This window comes from Pan troglodytes, chromosome 20, assembly GCF_028858775.2.
Source record: "Pan troglodytes isolate AG18354 chromosome 20, NHGRI_mPanTro3-v2.0_pri, whole genome shotgun sequence".
Taxonomy (NCBI): domain Eukaryota; kingdom Metazoa; phylum Chordata; class Mammalia; order Primates; family Hominidae; genus Pan; species Pan troglodytes.
In genome coordinates this window covers 20,741,259-20,766,050 of record NC_072418.2, presented here as the reverse complement: position 1 = coordinate 20,766,050, position 24,792 = coordinate 20,741,259, and the positions used below count along the sequence as shown (strand labels likewise).

The 24,792-nt window shown below is 52.8% G+C and overlaps 1 protein-coding gene and 1 long non-coding RNA gene across 24 annotated transcripts in view; one reads left to right on the top strand and one right to left on the bottom strand.

Annotated features, from left to right (window-relative positions):
• The window catches only part of MAST3 (microtubule associated serine/threonine kinase 3), a 55,944-nt gene extending 35,709 nt beyond the window's left edge, over nt 1-20,235 (bottom strand). For 8 of the 23 annotated variants that reach the window (XM_024351593.3, XM_054673575.2, XM_054673572.2 and 5 more), the window contains exons 1-2: nt 20,140-20,235; nt 10,316-10,347 (exon numbers count right to left, since the gene is read on the bottom strand). In XM_024351593.3, coding sequence (XP_024207361.2) covers nt 10,316-10,347; nt 20,140-20,178 — 71 coding nt within the window. In that variant the 5' untranslated portion in view covers nt 20,179-20,235. Of the gene's footprint in view, nt 1-7,197; nt 7,483-7,572; nt 7,964-10,315; nt 10,348-20,139 lie in introns of those variants that run through there. The other 15 variants (XM_024351591.3, XM_054673562.2, XM_016935493.4 and 12 more) reach the window with 8 other exon arrangements.
• LOC134809042 (uncharacterized) lies at nt 18,753-22,543 on the top strand. Its single transcript, XR_010153560.1, has 2 exons — nt 18,753-19,215; nt 21,924-22,543. It is a non-coding gene; the product is annotated as an uncharacterized LOC134809042 (long non-coding RNA).
• The last annotated feature ends 2,249 nt before the right edge of the window (nt 22,544-24,792 follow it).

The window sequence follows — 24,792 nt, the reverse complement described above, 5'->3', positions numbered from 1 at the left end:
CCTCTCCTCTGAAAAACCCGCTTTCCTGTCTGTCCGGCTATGTCTTCCCCAGGCTGGGGGCTCCTTAGGGTCCCAGCAGCTCCCAGCACCGGACTGGCATAGAGGGTGTGTTTGGCAAATTGAGTCGGGGCGTCTGACATGCTCTGTCTGTGTGTGGCGGGAAAGGCCATCAGCCCTGCCTCAGTTAGGAATCAGCCACCTGATTGAACTCCAGCTTCAGTCTCCTCAACTGTGAAATTGGAGGAAAACTGAACTGACATGAGAATTACACAAATCAGATGTAAGGGGGTGCTTCCAAGGGCACCTGGTATATGTTCCATATCTATATATAATTTATCTCTATAAACGATAGCATCAGGCTAACTTCCAGGCCTCTGTTTCCCCATGCGTAACATCCCCCATACTGAAAACAGAATAAAATCTGAGACACAGAGCTTGGAACAGGGCTGAGGGTACAATATGTGTTCACTATGGAAGCAGAAGTGTCTCCCACCGTAAGGACTGAATTAATGCTTCCTCCTGTCATGACAGCCCAGGCAAGTCAGGGGCAGTGTCATCATGAGGGATGCCCCTTCCTGGGCCACAGGACACTTTGGGACCCAGTCCAGGCCCAATGCTGGGGCCCAGGCTTCATAGCTAAAGAGACAAATTTTTTATTTTTGAGACAGAGTTTCGCTCTCGTTGCCCAGGCTGGAGTGCAATGGCGCAGTCTCAGCTTACTGCAGCCTCCGCCTCCCGGGTTCAAGCGATTCTCCTGCCTCAGCCTCCAAGTAGCTGGGATTACAGGCGTGAGCCACCACACCCAAACTCCATCCGGCTTTTCCCAGCCTTGGTTTAAAACCAGCCGGGCGTAGTGGCGGGCGCCTGTAGTCCCAGCTACTCCGGAGGCTGAGGCAGGAGAATGGCGTGAACCTGGGAGGCGGAGCTTGCAGTGAGCCGAGATCGCGCCACTGCACTCCAGCCTGGGCGACAGAGCAAGACTCCATCACAAAACAAACAAACAAACAAACAAACAAAAAAAAAACCAGCCTGGGCGAGGCCAAGTGTGGCGGAGTGCAGTGGCACCATCTCGGCTCACTGCAACCCCCGCCTCCTGGGTTCAAACGATTCTCCTGTCTCAGCCTCCCGAGTAGCTGGGATTACAGGTGTTGCACCACCACGCCCAGCTAATTTTTTTGTATTTTTAGTAGAGACGGAGTTTCACCATGTTGGCCAGGCTCGTCTCAAACTCCTGACCTCAGGTGATCCGCCCGCCTTGGCCTCCCAAAGTGCCGGGATTACAGGCGTGAGCCACCGTGCCCAGCCAACAGGAAACAATTCAATGAGCAAGATAATTTCGGCTGGGCGTGGTGGCTCACGCCTGTAATCCCAGCACTTTGGGAGGCCGAAGCGGGCGGATCACCTGAGGTCAGGAGTTTGAGACCAGCCTGGCCAACAAGGTGAAACCCAGTCTCTACTAAAAAAAATACAAAATTAGCTGGGCGTGGTGGCACGTCCCTATAATCCCAACTACTTGGGAGGCTGAGGCAGGAGAATCGCTTGAACCCAGGAGGCGGAGGTTGCAGTGAACTGAGATAGCACCATTGCACTCCATCCTGGGCAACAAGAGCGAAACTCTGTCTCAAAAAAATAAAAAAAAATAAATAAAAATAAAGAAATAAAAGTACAAAAGAAATAGCTGGGCATGGTGGTGCATGCCTGTATTCCCAGCTGCTCTGGAGGCTGAGGCGGTAGAATCACTTGTACCTGGGAGGTGGAGGTTGCAGTGGGCCGAGATCACACCAATGCACTCCAGCCTGGGTGACAGAGCGAGACTCCGTCTCAAAAAAAAAAAAAAAAAAGATAATTTCAAATACCAAGGCCGAGAAGGGAAAAGAAAGGAGAGAACACTGCAAGGGGCGACTTTAGCCAGGAGGCCTCTCAGAGGAGGTAATGCTGCCGCCAGCCAGAAATGGAGGAGGGAGGAGCTGGCTATGCAGAAAGCGTGTCCCAGGCAAAGGGCACAACTCTCTGAGGCAGCACTGAGGGCAAAATGCCAGCGGGGCTGACCACATAAGCCTTGTGGGCTGCAGGGAGGAGTGCAATTGTATTGTAGGAGCAATGGGGAGCCATGGAGGGTGCTTGAGCAGAGAAAGGGTATGATGTGGACTATGTTTATAAACCCCCTTGTGTCTGCTATGGGGAGCAGACTGTTGGGGGACAGGAATGAAGGTAGCAGGAGGCCAGTAAGGGTCTGGGACGGTGTCTGGGACGGGAATATTGAAGCTGTGGAGAAAAGTGGGTGGATTTGGGATTTGTTTTGAGACCAGGGGAGATGGTGGTTTTGAGACCACCAGAGATGGTGATGAGTATGGGAGTGGTCACCTATGACCCCCAGGTATGCAGCCCAAGCCTCATGCGGGGTGCAGATTCTCTTGAGTCTGGGGACCCAAGTGGGGATGGGGCCACAGTCTCCACTTGCTGTCACTACGTGCTGAGCCACCCCATATGCACGGGGACACACCTTTGCACACACTCGGTAAAGGCGCTGCCCCCTCATCCCCAGCCACAGCTACACCCAATAACATCTACACACCCCCTATTACATACACCCACTGCCCTGACATCTGTAGCAGGGAGAGAACCTTCTCCCATGCTCATTTGTCCTCAGTTTCCCCCTCTGCAAAACAGGGCTGCAGCTGACAATCCAGAGGGCCTGCTGCCATGGTGAAGGCCTTCCATGAAAGGCTGGCTGAGCCACTGATCTCTGGTGTCGGCCCACTGCTCCCCAGATCATGCCCTTCCCCTGCTCACAAACCCTCCATGGCTCCCTATTGCTCTCACAGCAAAACAAAACTGCATTCCTGGGTGAATCCCTCTCCCAGGGGTCACATCCTAGCCCTGTCCCTGACAAACTCTGTGACATTGGCATTTGACTCTCCCTGCATGTGCTGTGACTGTAAATGCCAAAGTCTCAGGTAGATATACAGACACCCCCGTTCAACAGTCCCTTTTTAGTGGGACTACCCCAGCGCTTCCCACCTGCCCATATATCTGTGCCCCTCCCAGCGCCACACTCTATGGCTCCTAGTGCCCTAGGTAGAAAATCCACATTCTTCCTGCCCTTGGGATTTGAGGCTCCAGAAGGAAAGTGTCTCTGACAATGCTGTTGCTGCTTGGAACAGCCACTTTGCCTATGAGCGCCCAACTCATGGCCTTCTTCAACAACACCCCCAACCCCCAATGCTATCACTACCACAAGGACAGCCCTCCCAGATACTGCCCATTCATCTAAGCCACATGCATTAACTGAGCACCTGCTGTATATACCCTGGGCCTGCCCTGAGTCTACGATATGACCAGGACAGACAAGGTCTGGTCTCGGAGAGGCTGTCAAACCTCTGGGTGAGAAAAATAACTGGATAATCACACAAGACAATGTGGAAATTAAATCTCTGGGGTTGGCTGGGTGCCGTGGCTCGTGCCTGTAATCCCAACATTTTGGGAGGCTGAGATGGGCAGATCGCTTGAACTCAGGAGTTCGAGACCAGCCTGGCCAACATGGTGAAACCGTGTCTCTACTAAAAATACAAAACTAGCCGGGCGTGGTGGCGCATGTCTGTAATCCCAGCTACTCGGGAGGCTGAGGCAGGAGAATCACTTGAACCCAGGAGGCAAAGGTTGCAGTGAGCCAAGATATTGCACCACTGTACTCCAGCCTGGGTAACAGAGCAAGACTGTCTTAAAAAAAAAAAAAAGAAAAAGAAAATCCCTGGGGTCTGGATGTGGAAATGGACAGGTATAATGCATATTATACCCCATGTTTGTGGGGCCTGGAAGGAGGGGGTGGTTGGGGAAGGCTTCCTATCTGAGGCTGAGGCCTTGATGAGGATGTGACGGAAGAAGAAAGGAGGGAACAGAGCTCTGGGCAGTGGGGACAGCAAGTGCAAAGGCCCTGAGCCTGGACCAGCCTGCATTCTGGAGGATCAGCCGTGTGGCTGGAGCCAAGTGAGCGATGGGGAGATGGATAGAATGGAAGCAGGGAAGTTGCAAGGCCAGGCACAATGGCTCATGCCAGTAATTCCAGTACCGTGGGAGGCCAAGGCGGGTGGATCACCTGAGGTCAGGAGTTCAAGACCAGCCTGGTCAACATGGTGAAACCCTGTCTCTACTAAAAATATAAAGATCAGGCCGGGCGCAGTGGCTCACGCTTGTAATTCCAGCATTGTGGGAGGCCATGGCGGGTGGATCACCTGAAATCAGGAGTTTGAGACCAGCCTGGCCAACATGGTGAAACCCCATCTCTACTAAAAATACAAAAAATTAGCCAGGAGTGGTGGCAGATGCCTGTAATCCCAGCTACTCACGAGGCTGAGGCAGGAAAATCATTTGAATCCAGGAGGCGGAGGTTGCAGTGAGCCAAGATCGTGCCACTTCACTGCAGCCTGTGCAACAAGAGGAAAACTCCGTCTCAAACAAGCAAAAAAACCCACCCAAATGTTAGCTGAGTGTAGTGGTGCATGCCTGTAATCCCAGCTACTCAGGAGGCTGAGGCAGGAGACTCGCTTGAACCCAGGAGGCGGAGGTGGCAGTAAGCAGAGATCACACCACTGCACCCCAGCCTGGGCAACAAAGCGAGACTGTCTCAAAAAAAAAAAAAAAAAAAAAGGAGGCAGGGGAGTTGCAGAGGCTGGACTCTGTTGGGACGTTTATGAGCTTATTCCTAGGATGCTTGGAACATGGCAGGCAGGGACCCATTCCCCTGCCAGGCCCAAGGCAATGTGGCTCTGCTGCCCCCTGGTGGTGAGTGAGGCAGCCTTATGGCCTTTCTCAGTCCCAGATACTTCCTCCCTCCCCTCCCAGTTAAAACTGGTCAAATCTGCTCAGCGGCCTCCAACACACCGGTCCCTCCCTTCATCATGTCCTCACCTGGGGTGGAAGCCAAGGATTTAGACAGAGTCAGATCTGGCCCGAAACCTTCCTAGGATGCTCCTGATAACACATTCTGAGGTCCTATGCCCCTGTTTTCTTCACTAAATGGGGGTGATGGCAGTCTCTGATTCTCAATGGATGCCTCGACTTGTTCCTGGATGTTGTCCTAGCCACCTCCTTCTCTCTGGCCACCTCCATTCCTGGCCCCAGCAGAACTTTCTCCCCCCAAGGCAGACACAGAGGCTTAAAAAAAATCTCAGGCGGGGCACAGTGGCTCACGCCTATAATCCTAGCACTTTGGGAAGCCAAGGCGGGTGGATCACCTGAGGTCAGGAGTTCAAGACCAGCCTGGCCAACATAATGAAACCCCACCTCTACTAAAAATACAAACATTAGGCCAGGCTCGGTGGTTCATGCCTGTAATCCCAGCACTTTGAGAGGCCAAGGCGGGAGAATCACTTGAGGTCAGGAGTTCGAGACCAGCCTAGCCAACATGGTGAAACCCCATCTTTACTGAAAATACAAAAATTAGCCGAGAGTGTTGGTGTGTGCCTGTAATCCCAGCTACTTGGGAGGCTGAGGCAGGAGAATCACCTGAACCTAGGAGGTGGAGGTTGCAGTGAGCCAAGATGGTACCACTGGACTCCAGCCTGGGCAACAGAGCAAGATCCCTTCTCAAACAAACAAACAAACAAACAAAAAATTAGCCGGGCGTGGTGGCACGCCTGTAGTCTCCGCTACTCGGAGCCTGAAACAGGAGAATCACTTGAACCTGGGAGGCAGAGGTTGCAGTGAGCCGAGATCATGCCACTGCAGTCCAACCTGGGTGACAAAGTGAGACTGTCTCAAAAAACAAAAACAAAAAACCCACCACCTCAGTCCTGCCACAGGACCTTTGCACATGCAGTACCCACTGCCTGGTGCCAATTTTCCTTTAGCTGTGCCCAGGCCTTGGCTCAAACATCACCTCCCCAAGAGGTCCCTGTCTGAATACATCTTGTTTATCCATTCGTTTTATCACTGAATTCCCCAAGCTGACTGAGAAGCCATTGATGGAGGGACTATGTTTTCTTTATAGCAATGCCTTTAGCACCTGGATCTCAGTAGGTGTCTCATAAGTGCTTGGCGTCTGAAGGAAGGTACCTCCCTGTTGCCCAGCACCCAAATGTGGGCTCTATATTGTTCTCTCTTCTCCGCATTAAAAGGTCTGTGGATGGCCCGGCGTGTGGCTTATGCCTGTAATCCCAGCACTTGGGGAGGCTGAGGCAGAGGGGTTTGCGACCAGCCTGGCCAACATGGTGAAACCCCATCTCTACTAAAATACAAAAATTAGCTGGATGTGGTGGTAGGTGCCTAAAGTCCCTGCTACTTGGGAGGCTACAAAAGGAGAATTGCTTGAACCCAGGAGGTGGAGGTTGCAGTAAGCTGAGATTGCACCACTGCACTCTAGCCTAGGGGACAGAACAAGACTCTGCCTCAAAAAAAAAAAAAAAAAAATCTGTGGAAAGAGTTAAGCAGCTCATTCATACTAAAGTGTAAATGGTTGATGGGCCACGTAACTGTAACAGACACCATTGACCTCACATCTGTCCCTCCCTAAACTTTTGCCCAAACCATGAGAGGAGCTCACAAAACTCCTTCCTGTCCTGAAACCTGGCCAGTCACAGAGTCAACCAACTGGCCAGTAGAACCCTCAACAGACCTGGTAGCAAAGCTGTCCCTGATGCTTGGCCCCCAGGGGATGGACTGAATCAGGAAAACTGGCATCTCCTCTCTGAGCCTCAGTTTTCTTAACTGGGAAGTAGGGATCAGGAAGGGGTTAGGGAGCGCTCAGTCACCCTGGTTCTTTTCTCCTGGTGCCACTTCGGTTAAGCTCAATTCACAGGGCTCTCGGTGATGGCCTCTCAGCCTTGGGTGTGCGTGTGTGTTTAGAGGGAGGAGCTTTCTCCCTGAGGTCACCACCCAGGAGTCCAGGCCAATTCAGCAGGGAGTGCCCTGAGCAGCTTGGGAATCCGGCACCTGTCTTGGGGAAGTCCTTGGGCAACAGCTTAAGTTCTTCCCTTTCCTTGGCCACCTGTCAGATGCTGGCCTGGCTAAAAATGGAATTTTCCCATTAAGCCCTTAGAACGTATCGCAGTGCCATTATGTGGAGGGGTAAACTGAGGCCCAGAGAGGTGATGTCACCAACCTACAGTATCTTGAGGAGACCGATGAGTCTGGAAGGTTTCCAAGGCTCTGGGGTGCCAGGGCGATGTCTGCGCCCCGCCCACACGCGCTGTCACTTACCTCCAGGGGTGCAGGCCCAAGGAGGGGCTACAGGGGCTGCAGGGGCTGCTGGGACCCAGCAGGGACGGGCTCTGGCTGCTCGGAGACAGACTGCAAAGAAAGAGGCCGGGGACGGTGAACCTGGCGGCCGCCCCTTCGTGTGGCCGAATCCGGATCTCCGGATGGCGGCTGCGGTTCCCTCAGGGAGTAGGGGCCCAAGACCGGGGATTCTGGGTTCAGCTCAGGACGTGAGGGCGGGGCCAGACCGATGGCCCAGGAGGGCTCCCCGGAGGCGGCGGTGCGTTTCTGGGCGACACGAACAGAGACGTGGGGGGAGGGTAGTTGTCATCCTGTCCTCCCTGCACCCCGCATACCCCCGCCCTACCCAACACTCACTCGAGGGTCAGCGCCGGGATGTGCAGCTTGTCCCTGCGGGACTTCATGCCGAGGCATAGGCCGCCTCTGTGCGGCGGGGTACCGACGCCCCCTTGTTGGCCCCCGGAAGCCCTGATCGTGGCGCGATCGGACCGACGGACGGACACACGGACGCAGGGACAGACGCCTGGCTGGTGCGGCAGACTAGACGCGGGGGCTGGGCCGCTGGGGGCCGGGCTGGCTCCGCCTCGGGGCGGGGATCGCAGCTCCGCACCTGCGCGCAGGCCCGGCCCGGCAGCGAGGGTCGCGCAGCGGGAAAGGGGAGCCGCGGGTGCCGCCCTGTCTGCCGCAGGGACGCCGAGGCCGCCGGCTCGGGAGCCCCCGAGCTGCGCCCCGGAAGGGAAGGGCGGTCACTGGCTCCGCGGTCCGCGCGATTGCTCCATGGACTGACCCCGCCTCTCCCCGCCCCGGCCCGGCCTCTGCCCTCGCCCCGGCCCTGGGGCTCTCTGGGAGCCGGGATCTGAGCGCAGTCCGCCCCAACTCCCCAACCCCGCATCCCGGCCAGCTGCTCAGCACTGAGGTCCTAACCCGCTCGGGTCTCCGCATCCCCGCGCACACTAGAGGCTCTGACCACACCTCCAGTCCCTGGCTTCCAGCTGTTTCCTCTGCCAGGAAGGTCGCCCCCTCACCCATATACGATCCCAACCCCACCAGCCCCTCCTCCGCCAAGCTGTACCTGCACCCCCACCAGCACCAGGCGCCGCCAGCTCTGTCCTTCCTCCCTCTCAGCGCAAACCCCACGGTCTGGGGGTGTCTGTGTCTCACTCTGGCCCTCTTGAGGCCCCGGTGGACCCAGTGGGGCACAGGGAAGGTGGCAGGGAGTGGACATCCCTTGTGGAGTCTTTGGCTCTGTCCTACCCCAAGGTCCAGGACTTTGCCCTCGGCAGTCCTCACTGATTCATGGTCCAACACTCTGCACACAGCTTGGGCCAAGGCTGAAAACAGTGCTGGCTCTCGGGGCAATGTCCGAGTCCCCCAGCAACCCCCAACCACTGGGGCCTTCAAGCACTTCCCCACCAACTGTATAATCCCCACTGGAACAGAAGCAGATGGCCTGGGCTTGGGGGCCACTCTGACCCCATTCCCAGGACCTCCTCCTTCTCCTGTCCTGCCACCTCATCTCCACTCACTCCACTCAGCTACCCTTGTCTTCATGCTGTTCTTCTAACGCCAAGCATACTGGCACCCCAGAAACTTTGCCCACGCTGTTCCTGCTGCTTGGAATGCCATTCTCCCCAGACTTCCCCGCTGCCAGCTCCTCCTCTTCTTCCAGATCTAAGCTCAAAGGTCACTTCCTCCAAGAGGCCCCAGATCTTCAGGATAAAGCCACCCCCAGCACCTCTGTCTCTTTCTCTGGTTGAGCTCTCTCCTGCATACAAAACTTCAACCATTGCTCTGAGATTGAATTGTCTGTATCCCCTCTGCTTCAGCAGGGCCCAGTGTACAGCAGGTGCTCAAAAAAATGTTCATTGAGTGATTTCCACCCCCAACTCAGGCAAAAGCAGCTCCCAAAGATGGGGTGTCCACAGTCACACACTTCCAGACCACTAGCTCAAGGAAAACCCCTCCCCACCCCGGCCTTTGGTTTCTTTCATCTGTAAATGAATGAAAGCATTGAACAATAATGTTCTCTAAGATTTGGGGATAAAAAATGGTAACCTAGACTGGGCATGGTGGCTCATGCCTGTAATCCCAGCACTTTGGGAGGTTGAGGCAGGCAGATCGCTTGAGTCCAGGAGTTTGAGACCAGCCTGGGCAACATAGTGAGACCCTGTCTCTACTAAACATACAAGTCAGGTGTGGAGGCTCGCATCTGTAGTCTCAGCTACTCTGGAGGCTGAGGCAGGAGACTCTCTTGAACCTGGGAGGCAGTGGTTGCAGTGAGCCAAGATGACACTACTGCACTGTACTATGTGGGTGACAGAGAAAGAGACCCCGTCTCAAAAAGAAAACAAAGCAAAACAAAAAAAACCCAACCTACAGGAACACTGATGTGATCCCGAGAGAGATGATTTTTTCTTTTCTTTTTTTTTTAGACAGAGTCTCGCTCTGTTGCCCAGACTGAAGTCTGGTGGTGGAAGCCTGGTTCACTGCAACCTTCACCTCACTTCAAGCAAATCTCCTGCCTCAGCCTCCTGAGTACCTGGGATTACAAGCGTGCACCACCACGCCTGGTTAATTTTTTTGTATTTTTAGTAGAGATGGGGTTTCACCATGTTGGCCAGGCTGGTCTCGAACTTCCGGCCTCAAGTGATCTGCCTGCCTCAGCCTTCCAAAGTGCTGGGATTACAGGCGGGAGCCACCATGCCTAGCTGAGAGATGATTTTCTGCTGGTGTTCCCCAAAAGGAAGTGAGCTCCCCGTCATGAGAGGCATTCAAGCCAGTTCTAATACACTTCAGCTGAAATTCAACATCTGGACTCTGGATTCCAGACAAGTTTCTCTCCTTCCCAGCTGAGTGTCCTTAGCTGGTGATGAAACCCCTTTGCACCTCAGCTTCCTCATTTGCAAACTGGCATGGCCTCCCATGTTTGTGGCGAGAGGCCAGGTGCTTGTGAAGCACTTTGCAAACACGAGGGCAAGAATGAACATGAGATGTGTTGCTGTAATTATTAAATACATTCACAATTCAGTGGCTGTTGCTGAAATATCCACTTCCAAGACCACTGGGGCCCACCCAGCCCGCCAGCCCCAGGTGAACTCACCCACGTCCTCGGCGTGGCAGGCTCAGCTCCTTCTGCAATGAGACAGAAATGGGGATCATTCTCAGAGAGACTAGCCCGCAGAACCCCTGGCCGTTGATGCACCCCCACAATCCCCAATCCCCTGCCCCAACCAATGCATCTTTCCCGCTCACTCTACACACTGGCTCAGCCCTGCCTCAAGGCCTTTGCGCTATCTGTGCGCTCTCTCAGAACAGCCTTCCCTCCCTTCTGGCCCTAATTAACTACAGCTCATACTCCAGGTCTGAACTCAACATCCTTTCTTCCTGGAGGCCCTCCAGATTCACAGTCTAATTCCCCACCCGGCTCCTACCATACCTGCATTAAAAAATATTTTAGGCTGGGCACGGTGGCTCACACCTGTGATCTCAGTACTTTGGGAGGCCAAAGCAGGAGGGTTGTTTGAGCCCAGAAGTTTAAGCCAGACTGGGCAACATAGCAAGACTCCATCTCTACAAAACTTTTTTAAAAAATTAGCCAGAGTAGGCCGGGTGCGGTGGCTCACGCCTGTAATTCTGGCACTTTGGGAGGCCAAGGCGGATGGATCACTTGAGTTCAGGTGTTTGAAACTAGCCTGGGCAACAGAGTGAAACCCCGTCTCTACAAAAAAAAAAGAAAAAAAGAAAAAAAAATTGCTGGGCATGGCGGCTCAAGCCTGTACTCCTAGCTACTTGGGGGGCTGAGGTGGGAGGATTGCTTGAGCCCTGTCTCAAAAAAAGGGCCGGGCCGGTCAGGCGCAGTGGCTCATACCTGTAATCCCAGAGCTTTGGGAGGCTGAGGTGGGCGGATCACCTGAGGTCGGGAGTTCAAGACCAGCCTGGCCAACATGGTGAAACCCCATCTCTACTAAAAATACAAAATTAGCCAGGCGTGGTGGTGGGTGCCTGTAATTCCAGCTACTTGGGAGACTAAGGCAGGAGAATCGCTTGAACCCGGGAGGCGGAGGTTGCAGTGAGCCGAGGTCGCACCATTGCACTCCAGCCTGGGCGACAAGAGCGAAACTCCATCTCAAAAATAAATAAATAAATAAATAAATAAATAAATAAATAAATAAATAAGAAGGGCCAAGTGCGGTGGCTCATGCCTGTAATCCCAGTACTTTGGGAGGCCAAGGCGGGCAGATCACGAGGTCAAGAGATCGAGACCATCCTGGCCAACATGGTGAAACCCTGTCTCTACTAAAAATACAAAAATCAGCTGGGCGTGGTATCGCACACCTGTAGTCCCAGCTACTCGGGAGGATCGCTTGAACCTGGGAGGCGGAGCTTGCAGTGAGCTGAGATGGTGCCATTGCACTCTAGCCTGGCAACAATGCGAGATTCCGTCTCAAAAAAAGAAAAAAAAAAATTAGCCAGGTGTGGTGTTGCACGCCTGTAATCCCAGCTACTGAGGAGACTGAGGTGGGAGGATTGCTTGACCCCAGGAGTTGGAGGTTGCAGTGAACTATGATAATACCATTGCACTCTAGTCTGGGTGACAGAGCAACACTCTAAGTCTAAATAAATTAATAATAATTTTATTTAAAATTACAAATTAGTTGTATTTATGAAGAAGTATGTCAGTAGTGGCTAAAAACTAATAATCTGTTGAGAAAACAGAGATTCCTGAGTTGTCCTCTCCCTGTCCCATCTCAGATGTCCCTCTCCTCCTGGGTCTAGGTCTGAACGCCATTCTCTCCTCACTCGCTGAAAAGCCTATGCAAGTTTGGGCCCTGGGTACCAGTGGGGGCGTGGGGAGGACGGCTGACGGGTGACTCCCTTTTGAAGACCCTTTTAGAGCTCAGCAAACTGACCTGCACCAACTCTGGGTGCCCTCACCGCATGAAGGATAGAAAGCCCTGAGCTTGTGTTCCACTGTGACCTCACAGTCCATCCTCAGACATGGGCTGCCCAAGAGGGTTTTTTGTTGTTGTTGTTTTTGTTTTTTTGAGACAGACTTTTGCTCTTCTTGCCCAGGCTGGAGTGCAATGACGCAATCTCGGCTCACTGCAACCTCTGTCTCCCAGGTTCAAGCGATTCTCCTGCCTCAATCTCCCGAGTAGCTGGGACTTTTTTTTCCTTTTCTTTTCTTTTTTTTTTTTTTAGAAGAGACAGGGTTTTGCCATGTTGCCCAGGCTAGTCTTGAACTCCTGACCTCAGATGATCCACCCACTTTGGCCTCCCAAAATGCCGGGATTACAAAATGCTGGGATTACAGGCATAAGCCACCATGCCCGGCCAAAAAAACAGTTTTTGGTTTGTTTGTTTGTTTAGATGGAGTCTCACTGTACCGCCAGGCTGGAGTGCAGTGGTGCAGTCTTGGCTCACTGAAACCTCTGCCTCTCGGGTTCAAGCGATTCTCCTGACTCAGCCTCCCAAGTAACTGGGGTTACAGGTGTGTGCCAGCATGCCTGGCTAATTTTTGTATATTTAGCAGAGACGAGGTTTCACTATGTTGCCCAGGCTGGTCTCGAACTCCTGACCTCAAGTGATCCATCCACCTTAGCCTCCCAAAGGGCTGGGATTACAGTGTAAGCCCTCGCACCTGGTCAATCACGAGGGTTTTTAAATTCTCAAAATGCCATGTGGCACAAGTTTAGAATCTGGGGACACCCAGACCTGGGTCCAGTTCAATTCTCTGTTTCTTCCTGGCCATGCAAATTATTTGTATGCCCCGTGCCTCAGTTTCCCCATATGTAACTGGAGATGACGTGAGGAGGGTTCTGGGTTAATCATGATCAGCCATTACTATTGCTGCTGTTGTGTGCTGTTGTACTATTGTTGAGCTCAGCAAGGGGCCATGGAAGCTGTCATAATACCTGGTAAATGTCCTTGCATTTACTGAGCCACCTCCTACGAACCGCGGGCAGGGGCTGTTTTACTGGCAGGGAAACTTAGGTGCAGAGGAAAGCCGGCTGCCCACGTCTCTTAGTGGAGTGAGAGGCAGGAAACTGGGTCTCAGGACACCCTCCCTCCACACACATCAGGGCGGCCACGTTGGGGACACACGACTATTTTTACTTTGGTGGGCTCCAGGCTGCCCACGTCGTGATCTGGGTGTTCGCCATAGCAACCAGTGACGCCATCGGCCCCTACAGCCAATTGGAGGGGGCCGGAAGCTGCTGGGCTGCCGGATGACCCAGCTGGGAGGGCAAGGTCTCCCGGGAGAGGCGGGGAAGGGTCGCGGGGGTGTGGCGTCACCCCAGGCGTGACTTCAGCTGCTCTGCGCTCAGAAAACCAAGCTGTCACGATGGGAGGAGAATAATCTACCCCTCGAAGGTCTCCCTGACTGCTTGAATATGTCTGAGGACAGACAACTCACGGCGTTTAGTTCAAGCAGTCATGGTGATGGAACCATCACCACCATCACCGTGGCCATTAGGGTCTCCTTCTTCCCCTTCCAATAGTTGTGGGAATTTTTTTTTTTTTTTTTTTTTTTTTTTTTTTTGAGACAGCGTCTGGCTATGTCGCCCAGACTGGAATGCAGTTGTGCAATCTTGGCTCACTGCAACCTCCACCTCCCGAGTAGCTGGGATTGTGGGCATGTGCCACCACACCCGGCTAATTTTTGTATTTTTTGTAGAGATGAGGTTTCACCATGTTGCCCAGGCTGGTCTTGAACTCCTGGTCTCAAGTGATCCACCTGCCTTGGCCTCCCAAAGTGCTGGGATTACAGGCATGAGCCACTGCACCCAGCCAGTTGTGGGATCTTATACCACTTCCTCCACTACCCCACGTGAAACAGGGAGGGATTTGAACCCTGGTGGGGGGTCCCACTTGCACCCCATCCAGGCATTTCCTTCCAAAACTCTGACAGTCCTAGGTTCCCAGTCTGGCTCCCCCACTCCTGCACTGTGTGACCCAACAAGTGACTTAACCCCTCTGTGCCTCAGTTTTCTCATTTGGAAAATGGCCCAGTGACATAGGGTCCCTGGAGGAATCAATGAGTAGCAAGCTCAGGGCCTGGTGCTGGGGGAGACTTGGATGGATGGGAGTCAAGACAATGATCAAGACGTGAATAATAACCACCAGTTGAAAGCTGCTTCCAAAAGACAAAAAGATGTGAATATTTCATTTGTTTGTTTTTTTTCAGATGGAGTCTTGCTCTGTCGCCCAGGCTGGAGGGCAATGGTGCGACCTTGTCTCACTGCAACCTCCACCTCCTGGGTTCAAGCGATTCTTCTGCCTCAGCCTCCCAAGTAGCTGGGATTACAGGCGCCCACCACCATGCTTGGCTGATTTTGTATTTTTAGTAGAGACAGGAGTTCACCATGTTGGTCCGGCTGGTCTTGACCTCCTGACCTCAAGCGGTCCTCCCGTCTCGGCCTCCCAAAACGCTGGATTACAGGCATGAGCCACTGTGCCTGGCCTGAAGATGTTTTTTTAAAGTGGCAGAGAGAGGTGAGGCAAAATCGGCAGCTCCCTGCAAAGGCTCCCGGGGAAGCTGGACCACACAGAACTCTCCTGGCACCACTCCCGGACCCTTCGGTCCCCGCACCATCTGCTTTCCACCCACAGCTCCCTCTGTGCCTGCTGTTCCCCTGGGAGTGGTTCCCACCCAGAGGAGTGGAGGTTGGGGAGGCCCCGACCCCCTGAAACTGCCCTTTAAAGGTAATATTTATGGTATACCCGTCTGCGCTTGACCAGGCTGGGGGATGCTGCCTCCCCCACAAGCTTTAGCCCCACCTTGAGGAAATCCCATTTTGGAGAAGACATAGCACAGCAGGAGCACCCCCATACTGGAGGGATTAAGAGAGACCCGAAGCAGCTGGGTGCTGTGGCTCACGCCTGTAATCCCAGCACTTTGGGAGGCTGAGGCGGGAGGATCACTTAAGATCAAGAGTTTGAGCCAGGTGCGGTGGCTCACGCCTGTAATCCCAGCACGCTGGGAGGCCAAGGTGGGCGGATCACGAGGTCAGGAGTTCAAGATCAGCCTGGCCAACATAGTGAAACCCCGTCTCTACTAAAAATACAAAAATTAGCTGGATGTGGTGGCAGGCTCCTGTAGTCCCAGCTACTCGGTAGGCTGAGGCAGGAGAATCCCTTGAACCCGGGAGGCGGAGGTTGCAGTGAGCCGAGACCACACCATTGTACTCTAGCCTGGGTGACAGAATGAGACTCCATCTCAAAAAAAAAAAAAAAAAAAGGTGGCCGGGTGCAGTGGCTCATGCCTGTAATCCCAGGACTTTGGGAGGCTGAGGCAGGCAGATCACCTGAGGTCAGGAGTTCGAGACCAGCCTGACCAACATGGAGAAACCCCGTCTCTACTAAAAATACAAAATTAGCAGGATGTAGTGGCGCACGCCTGTAATCCCAGCTACTTGGGAGGCTGAGGCAGGAGAATCGCTTGAACTCGGGGGCAGAGGTTGCGGTGAGCCGAGATTGTGCCATCGCACTCCAGCCTGGGCGAAAGGAGGGCGAAAGAGTGAAACTCCGTTTCAAAAAAAAAAGGCCAGGCGCAGTGGCTAACACCTGTAATCCCAGCACTTTGGGAGGCCAAGGCGGGAGGATCACGAAGTCAGCAGATGGAGACCATCCTGGCTAACACGGTGAAAGCCCGTCTCTACTAAAAATACAAAAAATTAGCCGGGTGTGGTGGCAGGAGCCTGTAGTCCCAGCTACTCGGGAGGCTGAGGCAGGAGAATGGCGTGAACCTGGGAGGTGGAGCTTGCAGTGAGCGGAGATCACACCACTGCACTCCAGCCTGGGCGACAGAGCAAGACTCCGTCTCAAAAAAAAAAAAAAAAAAAAAAAATAGAGTTTGAGGCCATTTCTGGCCAACATGGTGAAACACCATCTCTACTAAAAAATATAAAAATTAAATTAGTCGGGTGTGGTGGCGCTCGTCTGTAATCCAGCTACTCAGGAGGCTGAGGCTGTGAGAATCGCTTGTATCCAGGTGACGGAGCCTGCAGTGAGCCAAGATGGCGCCACTGCACTCCAGCCTGGGCCACCGCACTCCAGCCTGGGCGACAGGGCAAGATCCTGTCTAAAAAAAGAGAGACTCGAAGGGAGAAGAGGGATTGGAGGCACACAGAGAGGAGAGCTAAGGGGCTTCCTGGAGTAGGGGGTGTCAAACAAAGCCTGCAGGCACATGGAAAACACCAGTCCATGCCCAGCAAACAGCACGTGCAAAGGGAGGTGAGACTCAGCCTGCTGGGCACCAAGCCCGGTTGGAAGTTCGATGCCCCTGGAATTAAATGGGAGAGAAGTCAGCATGGACCACATGGCACCAGCCCCAGGGCTTCCAGGAGGAGGAGGAGGAGGAGGAGAAGGAGAAGGAGGAGGAGGAGGAGGAGGAGGAGGAGGAGGAGGAAAATAAGTGGAAGCTGTCCATGAGAAAGCAGGATCACCTTGGAGGGCTGAACCTAGAGGAGCCACCCCAGTAGCGGCAGAGACAAAAGTCCAGATACAGGCTCTAGCCCTTCTCTGCCGGGGGATGCTCTGTTTGTGGGACCTGGTGTTTTGAAATTCGGTCATGTGTAAAGCAAAGGTCCAAGTAGGAGATGATAAATGTAATAAGATAATAGTAGTAGTAGTAATAACAGCTCACGTTACCTGGTGCCTGCACACGTTATGCGTGAGGCTGAGTTTAACCCAAATTGGGAAGGTCTCCACCTCCTCCCTGGACCCAGGGCTGTCGCAAACTGGCCGCCCGCGGGCCAGGCCGGATCCTTTTTCAGACCTTTCCTGCACACAGCCAACAGCACGCCTCACATTGTCACCACCGGAGAGGACGCCCTGGGCTATGCGTCTGGATTGGCCGGTCAGCACCCGTTTGTGAATGGACTCTTTGGCCTTTGGCCTCCAGGAAATCTGATTGGCTCGCATCAGCGATCTACCCCCTGATTGGCTGGGGTGCTCCTGGACCATTAACAAGATTTCCAGTCAAAAGAGACCCCAAACTGGGGCTGATGAAGACAACACCTTCAGGTGCCAGATTGGTTAGAATTTCTCTGGCTTCCTGGTGGGTACTTCCCTCTTTGGGCCTCAGTTTCTTCCTTTGAAAAGTGGAACTAATAATAGCACTGACCACTCGGGCTGTTGGGAGAATTGAATGCATGAGAGGGCTTAGGCTGTTAATATGAACGGTTATTCCCACTTTACTATTATTTTATTATTATTTTAATCTTCTTCCACTTGGACCTTTATTTTTATTTTTGAGATAGGGTCTCGTGATCATGGCTCACTATAGCCTCAAACTCCTGGGCTCAAGAGATCCTTCTTGGCTGGGCGCGGTGGCTCACGCCTGTAATTCTAGCACTTTGGGAGGCCGAGGTGGGCGGATCACCTGAGGTCAGGAGTTTGATACCAGCCTGGCCAACATGGCGAAACCCCGTCTCTACTAAAAATACAAAAATTAGCCGGGCGTGGTGACATGTGCCTGTAATCCCAGCTACTCGGGAGGCTGAGGCAGGAAGAATTACTTGAACCCGGGAGGTGGAGGTTGCAGTGAGCCGAGATTGCGCCACTGGACTCCAGCCTGGGTAACAGAGCATGATTCTTTCTCAAAAAAAAAAAAAAAAAAAAAAAAAAAAAAGAGAGATCTTTCTGCCTCAGCCTCCTTGAGTAGCTGGGACTACAGTCATGAGCCACCACACCTGATACACTTAGACTTTCATTCCATGCTCCTTCCTGGCTTCCTGCCCTTTTTGATTCCCCCACTCCTGCTCCTAGCCCTCCAGAGGAGTCTTCCCTGCCCCTCAATATGGGCATGTCCTCTCCTGCTCCAGCACCTTCCATAGCTCCCCATCACCCTAGGGGGAAAGTCTAACCTCTTCAAAATCAGCACTGAAGGCCCTGGAAGCATTAAGTCCTGGCCATCAGCCTCTAGTACTAAGAAATAGGTTCAAGTTCTTGTTTCCCCAGATAAACAGGTAAGAAAGGCTACATGCCTCTGGGCCTTTGCACGTGCTGTGGCCTCTGCCCGGAATGCCCTCATTCAGTCGGGGAATCCGTGCTCATCCCTCCACCTTCGTGGAGGGACGCCTGTGCTGGGTTGGTTTGGAGAGGAAGCCGGAACTGCTTGGGTTCAAATCCTGTCTGACTCTGTCACCTATACTTTGTGAAACCCCGACAGTGGCTATGCTTCTCTGAACCTCAGTTTCCCCTTTTGTAACATAGAACTTACCATCAGGAAATGTTTGACCCCCCCACCATGGAACAGGCCCCACTTCTTGACGTCAGCAGCACCCCCATTCGCCTACCCGGAGGCGGTTTCTCTATTTTAAGAGGCTGCGGGCGGGTTGGCATCTAACTGGGGCTGGAGGCGGGGCTGCCCCCCCACCAACACCACGCTGCTCGCCAATCCCGCCCCGCCCCCTCCTTTCCGCCCAAGTCCCCCACTCTTGCCTCTGGCCTCAGCGCTTCCAGTTCTGCCCCACCCCCGCGCGGCCAGAGACCGGGTGTCTCTGATCTGCAGCTCAGCCCGTGCCTTCCCTGACCACTCCCGACCTGGCTTCCCATCACCTGCTGAGTTCGCAGTCCCGCAGCTACCGGTGCGGCTCCAGGTTGGAGACCCGCCGGCCCCATTCCTCTCACCCCCTCAACCCACCCGGAGCTAACCTCAGTCCCCGACCCCCACCCCACCTGCTCAGTCCTCCCTAGGTTCCAGCTTCTGTCAACCTCTTTCATTTCCCTAAATACCGCCCCCCGCTGCAATGCCTCGCCACCCTTGGCTGCCTCCTCTACCCCAGGGCTCCCAGCAATGCCTGGGTCAGGCGCCTCCTTCACTTGCTGTGAGTCCCTTATCACAACTGATCACTCCGTGGGGTCACCGCTGCTCTGGCGTCTACCTCCCCCAACAGCTTGGGGTTTCTAGGAGGGCAGCTCCAGAGGTTGCAGAACACTGTGCTGCCTCTCCAGAGCCAGGCACACAGCAGGCGCTCCATAAATGTTCGTTGGGTAAGTGCTGAATCCCAGGTTCCCTACCTGAAAACTTGGTGGCTTCTTAAGGGTGTGGTCTAAGTCCCAGAGGAAAATGGCCAAACCTTAATTCCTGTTTTTCTTTTCTTATAATGGGGAAACTGAGGCCCAGAGAAGTCAAAGGGTGGCTGCCCGGGGTCATGTAGCCCCTGTGTGGCTTCAAACTTAGGCTTCTGCTGTCCCCGACGCCTGTGTCCCTACCTCCTGATGACACAGCCTCCTAAACATAAACTCGGTAAAAGGAGGACCCTATGGCTCGTTGGAAAACTGAGGCCCAGAGAAGCAAGGGTGCCCTCCCCCCAGGTCACACTGCTGGTTGGCAGCGCCTTGTGCCGTAAGAGAGCTGGTTGAGGGCGCAGGATCGAATCCCAGCTAGGCGACCTCTGGAGAGTGGCTTTCCGGGACTAGAGCCTCAGTTTCCTTATTCTGACAAATGGGCGCCTGACAGCCCCAACCTCCCCAGGTCGTCGTAGGGCTGAGCTGAGGGTGTACAGTGGTGCAGCGACGACCCAAGGAGGTATTAATACATATGAACTAATATTAATACATCGCTAGTAATAGGACTAAAACAACCATGAACATATGGTGAGCTCTCTGGCTGCTGTTGCTAGCATTATTATTAGAACAGCTGGTGGGGAGGGGCAGAGCCCTCAGCCTCTTCCTCCCACGCCATCGCTTGGAGCCTCAGTTTCCCTAGATGTCCAAGGGGGCACCTTCCCCCTTCCCACCATGAGAAAAAGCACTTTGAGAAGCGGGTGGTCAAAAAGAAGCGATCTGAGCGTTCCCCACCCTCTGCCTCAGTTTCCCTACAGCCCGTGAAGGCCCCGCCCCCCCCGGCACCTTTCAGGCCGCGTCCACTTGGCCGCGCCCTCTGCCTCCCGCCCGCCCGCGCAGGGGCCTCACCTGGAGCCCGCGGCGCCGCAGGAGGCTCGACTCGTCCATGGCCCGGGAGTCCGCGCCGCCAGGCCCGCCCCCGGCCCCGCCCCGGCCTGCCAGGCCCCGCCGCCAGGTGCCATTGGCCAGGCCGGTCAGCTGACAAGGCCTGGCCCCGCCCCTCCCGGGGAGCCCGACCACAGGGCCCCGCCCCCACTGGGCGAGCTGGCCCCGCCCCTCCAGCGGAGCGCAGAAGTAAATATTTTGCAGGAATCCTCTCAGAAGTAAGGGAGCATCGTTCAGCCCCATTTTGCAGATGAAGAAACTGAGGCTAAGATAGGTTAATCAATGTGCCCAGCGCATTGGCCGGGCGCAGTGGCTCACGCCTGTATCCCAGCACTTTGGGAGGCCGAGGTGGGCAGATCACTTGAGGTCAGGAGTTCGAGATCACCCTGGCCAACATGGTGAAACCCTGTCTCTACTAAACAAACAAAAAAAAAACAAAACAAAACAAACAAAAAATTACTTGGGGGTGGTGACGCGTGCCTGTAATCCCAGCTACTCAGAAGACTGAGGCAGGAGAATCGCTTGAATCCAAGAGGCGGAGGTTACAGTGAGCTGGGATAGCGCCGCTGCACTCCAGACTGGGCGACAGAGCGAGACTCTGTCTCAAAAACAAAAACAAAACAACAACAAAAAATGTGCGCAGTACACACAGCAGAACGGGTTCTAGGGTGAGGCGAGTGAGGATCTCACCCCTGTGCAAAATTTAAGGGGGCCTCAAAAAACTCAGCCATCAAGAGAAATAATATTTTAAAAACATAAAATTAATGAAAACATTTATGATGAACAAAACATCAAAACTTTTATTTTTTATTTTATTTTTAGAGACGGGGATCTCACTATGTTGCCCAGGCTGGTCTTGAACTCCTGGCCTCAAATGATCCTTCTGCCTAGGCCTCCCAAAGTGTTGGGATTACAGGTGTCAGCCACCGCATATGGCCAAAACACCAAAATTTTTTTTTTTTTTTTAATTTATGAGACGAGTCTCTTTGTTGCCCAGACTAGAATGCAGTGGCATGATCTCGGCAACCCCTGCCTCCTGGGTTCAAGCTATTCTCGTGCCTCAACCTCCCTAGTAGCTGGGACTACAGGTGCCCACCACCACACCAGGCTGATGTTTTGTATTTTTAGTAGAGATGAGGTCTCACCATGTTGGCCAGGCTTGTCTTGAACTCCTGACCTCAGGTGATTCACCCACCTTAGCCTCCCAAAGTGCTGGGATTGCAGGCCAAAGAGTTTTGGTGTTTTGCCTGACCAAACCACTAAAACTCTTAAGACATGATCAGACCCTTGTCCTTGCACCACTCAGCCTTGTTTGCCTCCCTTTAATCCTGGCCCTGGTGCCAATAAAACTTTACTTACAAAAACAGGTAGCCGCTGCAGTTGTCAGTTTCTTTTTTGAGGATGATTGCCTTTTTGCCCTAAGTGTCTCATAAACACCACCTCTCACAGATATTTGAAGATAATTGTTCTACTCCATTTTGCAGAAGGGGAAACTGAGGCTGAGAAAAGCCCAAAGTCCCAAAATAGCACCCGCATTTAAAAAAAAAAATTTTTTTTTTTGAGACAGGGTCTCTCTCTGTCACCCAGGCTGGAGTGCAGTGGTGCAATCTCGTCTCATTGCAGCCTCTACCTCCCGGGCTCAAGTGATCTTCTTGCCTCAGCCCCCATACCCCAGCTCCCAGCGTAGGTGGGACCACAGGCACATGCCACCATGCCTGGCTAATTTTTGTGTTTTTTTTTTTTTGTAGAGATGGAGTACTGCCATGTTTCCCGTGCTGGTCTCGAACTCCTGGCCTCAAGTGATGCTCCTGCGTCAGCCTCCCAAAGCACTGGGACTACAGGCATGAGCCACTGTGCCTGGCTTAGCACCTGCATTTTTTCTTTCCCTGGGACTCGCACTTTCTCTGCAGCCGCAGTTGTCTTCGGCTGCCCCACTGTGCAGTGTGGACACTGGAGTATGTTTTCAGGCTTGAGGGGACCCTAGGAAGGGTCACTGGGCCTGACTGTCCATGAGGTACTGTAGAATTGCATCAAGTTATGGTGGCCAGATTGAGCAAATAAAAATACAGGATGCCAGGGAAAACTTGTTTCTCTCATACAATTTTAAAAATTGACATATAATTCACATACCATAAAATTAACGCTTTTAAAGTGTGCAATAAATTCAGTGTTTTAAGCATACTCACAGAGTTGTGTAACCATCACCACGATCTGATTCCAGGACAGTTGTATCATCCCCAAAAGAAACCCTGTACCTATTAGCAGCCAGTCCTCATTCCCCCTCTCTCAGCCCCTGGCAACTACCAATCTGCTTCCTGTTCTATGAATTTTCCTGTGCTGGATATTTCATAAAAATGAAAACATATAACATGTGGCCTTATGTGTCTGGCTTCTTTCAGCATCATGCTTTCAAGATGCACCCATGTTGTGGCAAATATCAGTACTTCATTCCGTTTCATGACCAAATAATATTCCATTGTACATATGTACATGTACATTTTGTTGATCCACTCATTTGTTGGTGGTCACTTGGATTTTTTCACGTTTTGGTAGCTATTCTGAATAGAGCTGCTATAAACATTGGCATACAACGTTTTGCATAGATTTATTTATTTATTTATTTATTTTGAGATGAAGTGTTGCTCTGATGCCCAGGCTGGAGTGCAGTCGCGGGATCTTGGCTCACTGCAACCTCTGCCTCCCAGGTTCAATTGATTCTCCTGCCTCAGCCTCCTGAGTAGCTGGGATTACAGACACCCGCCACCACTCCCAGCTAATTTTTGCATTTTTAGTAGAGACGGGGTTTCACCATGTTGGCCAGGCTGGTCTCGAACTCCTGACCATTAAGTGATCCACCCACCTTGGCCTCCCAAAAGGCTGGGATTGCAGGTGTGAGCTACCGCCCCCTGCCTTTGTGGATATATTTTGGTTCTCTTGGGTACTTACCTAGGAATGGACTTCCGGAGTCATATGGTGTAACTCTATGTTTTGGGTTGTTTTGTTTTGTTTTGTTTTGGGACACGGTCTTGCTCTTTCGCCCAGGCTGGAGTGCGGAGTAGCTGAGACTACAGGCACATGCCGCCATGCCCAGCTAATTTTTTGTATTTTTTGTAGAGACAAGGTTTCGCCATGTTGCCCAGGCTGATCTCAAACTCTTGGGCTCAAGCGATCCTCCTGCCTTGGCTTCCCAACGTGCTGGGATTACAGGCATGAGCCACTGTGCCCAGCAACTCTATGTTTTAAATTTGTAAAAGACAACCAGGCTGTCTTCCAAAGCAAACACCCAGTTAAATTTAAATTTCCATAAACAATGAATGTTTTTTCAGTGTAAGTATGCCCCCTTCAGTACTTGGGACATAGTTGCATTAAACAACAATGTGTTGGCCGTGTGTGCTGGCTCATGTCTGTAATCCCAGCACTTTGGGAGGCTGAGGTGGGTGGATCATCTGAGGTCAGGAGTTTGAGACCAGCCTGGGCAACGTGGTGAAACCGCGTCTCTACTAAAACTACAAAAATTAACGGGGCGTAATGGGGCACACCTGTAATCCCAGCTACTCGGGAGGCTGAGGCAGGAGAATCACTTGAACCCGGGAGGCAGAGGTTGCAGTGAGCTGAGATAGTGCCACTGCACTCCAGCCTGGGTGACAGAGCGAGACTCCATCTCAAACAAAACAAAACAAGACAAAACAAAACACAAACCAATATGTTGGTTGTCTGAAATTCCAATTTAACTGGGAATTTAATTTAAATGTTATTTAATGAACAATGACTACGAGTGAGTTTGTTGAATGAATAGATTTTTCTCCTGGCAAACTCCTATGCATCCTTCAACACCCTCTTTAGATGACCCTTCAGGGGCATCAGGGTCTCTTGGCCACATGGAGGGAAGCTCCCCACTCCTCGGGCTGAAGGTCCCTGAGAAGGCAGAAGTCAATGGGGGTGGGGAAGTCGTGTGTTTTATCTGGCAATCCTACACTAAGTGAACTTCAGGCTGTAGCTTGCACACCCCAAGTGATGAGAAGCTCATGTCCTGCAATGGCCAATTGTTCTGACTCTGGGCAGCTCTGCCTCAAAGTTCTCCCTTAGTCCAGCCTGGGGTGGACATGTGACTCAGACTCGTTTATCCACCTCAGCCACTGTGATTGGTTCAAGGTGTACATGTGACCCAAGCTCAGCCTATCAGAGCCCTCCCTGGGGCTTTGACTGGAATCCTGGGGAAAGAGAGTTTCCCTGAACCAGGGTTGGGTTGGGCATGTGGGAACATGCTGGAGAGAGCCACCAGAGAAGTCTCAAATCCGCTGCTCCATCTGGAGAACTACACTGAACTGCCTCCTGAACAACCCCTCAGTGGGCAAGAAGGAGTGCTTATTGAGTGACTGACTGGACTGACTGAATGAATGAATGCAGTTTTTCTATGGTTAACACACACACACACACACACACACACACGCACACACACAAGTATATAAATATATATATATTTGTGTTTTTTTGTTTGTTTTTTTTTTTTTTTGAGACAAAGTCCAGCTCTGTTGCCCAGGCTGGAGTGCAGTGGAGCAATCTCGGCTCACTGCAACCTCCGCCTCCTGGATTCAAGCAATTCTCCTGTGCTCAGCC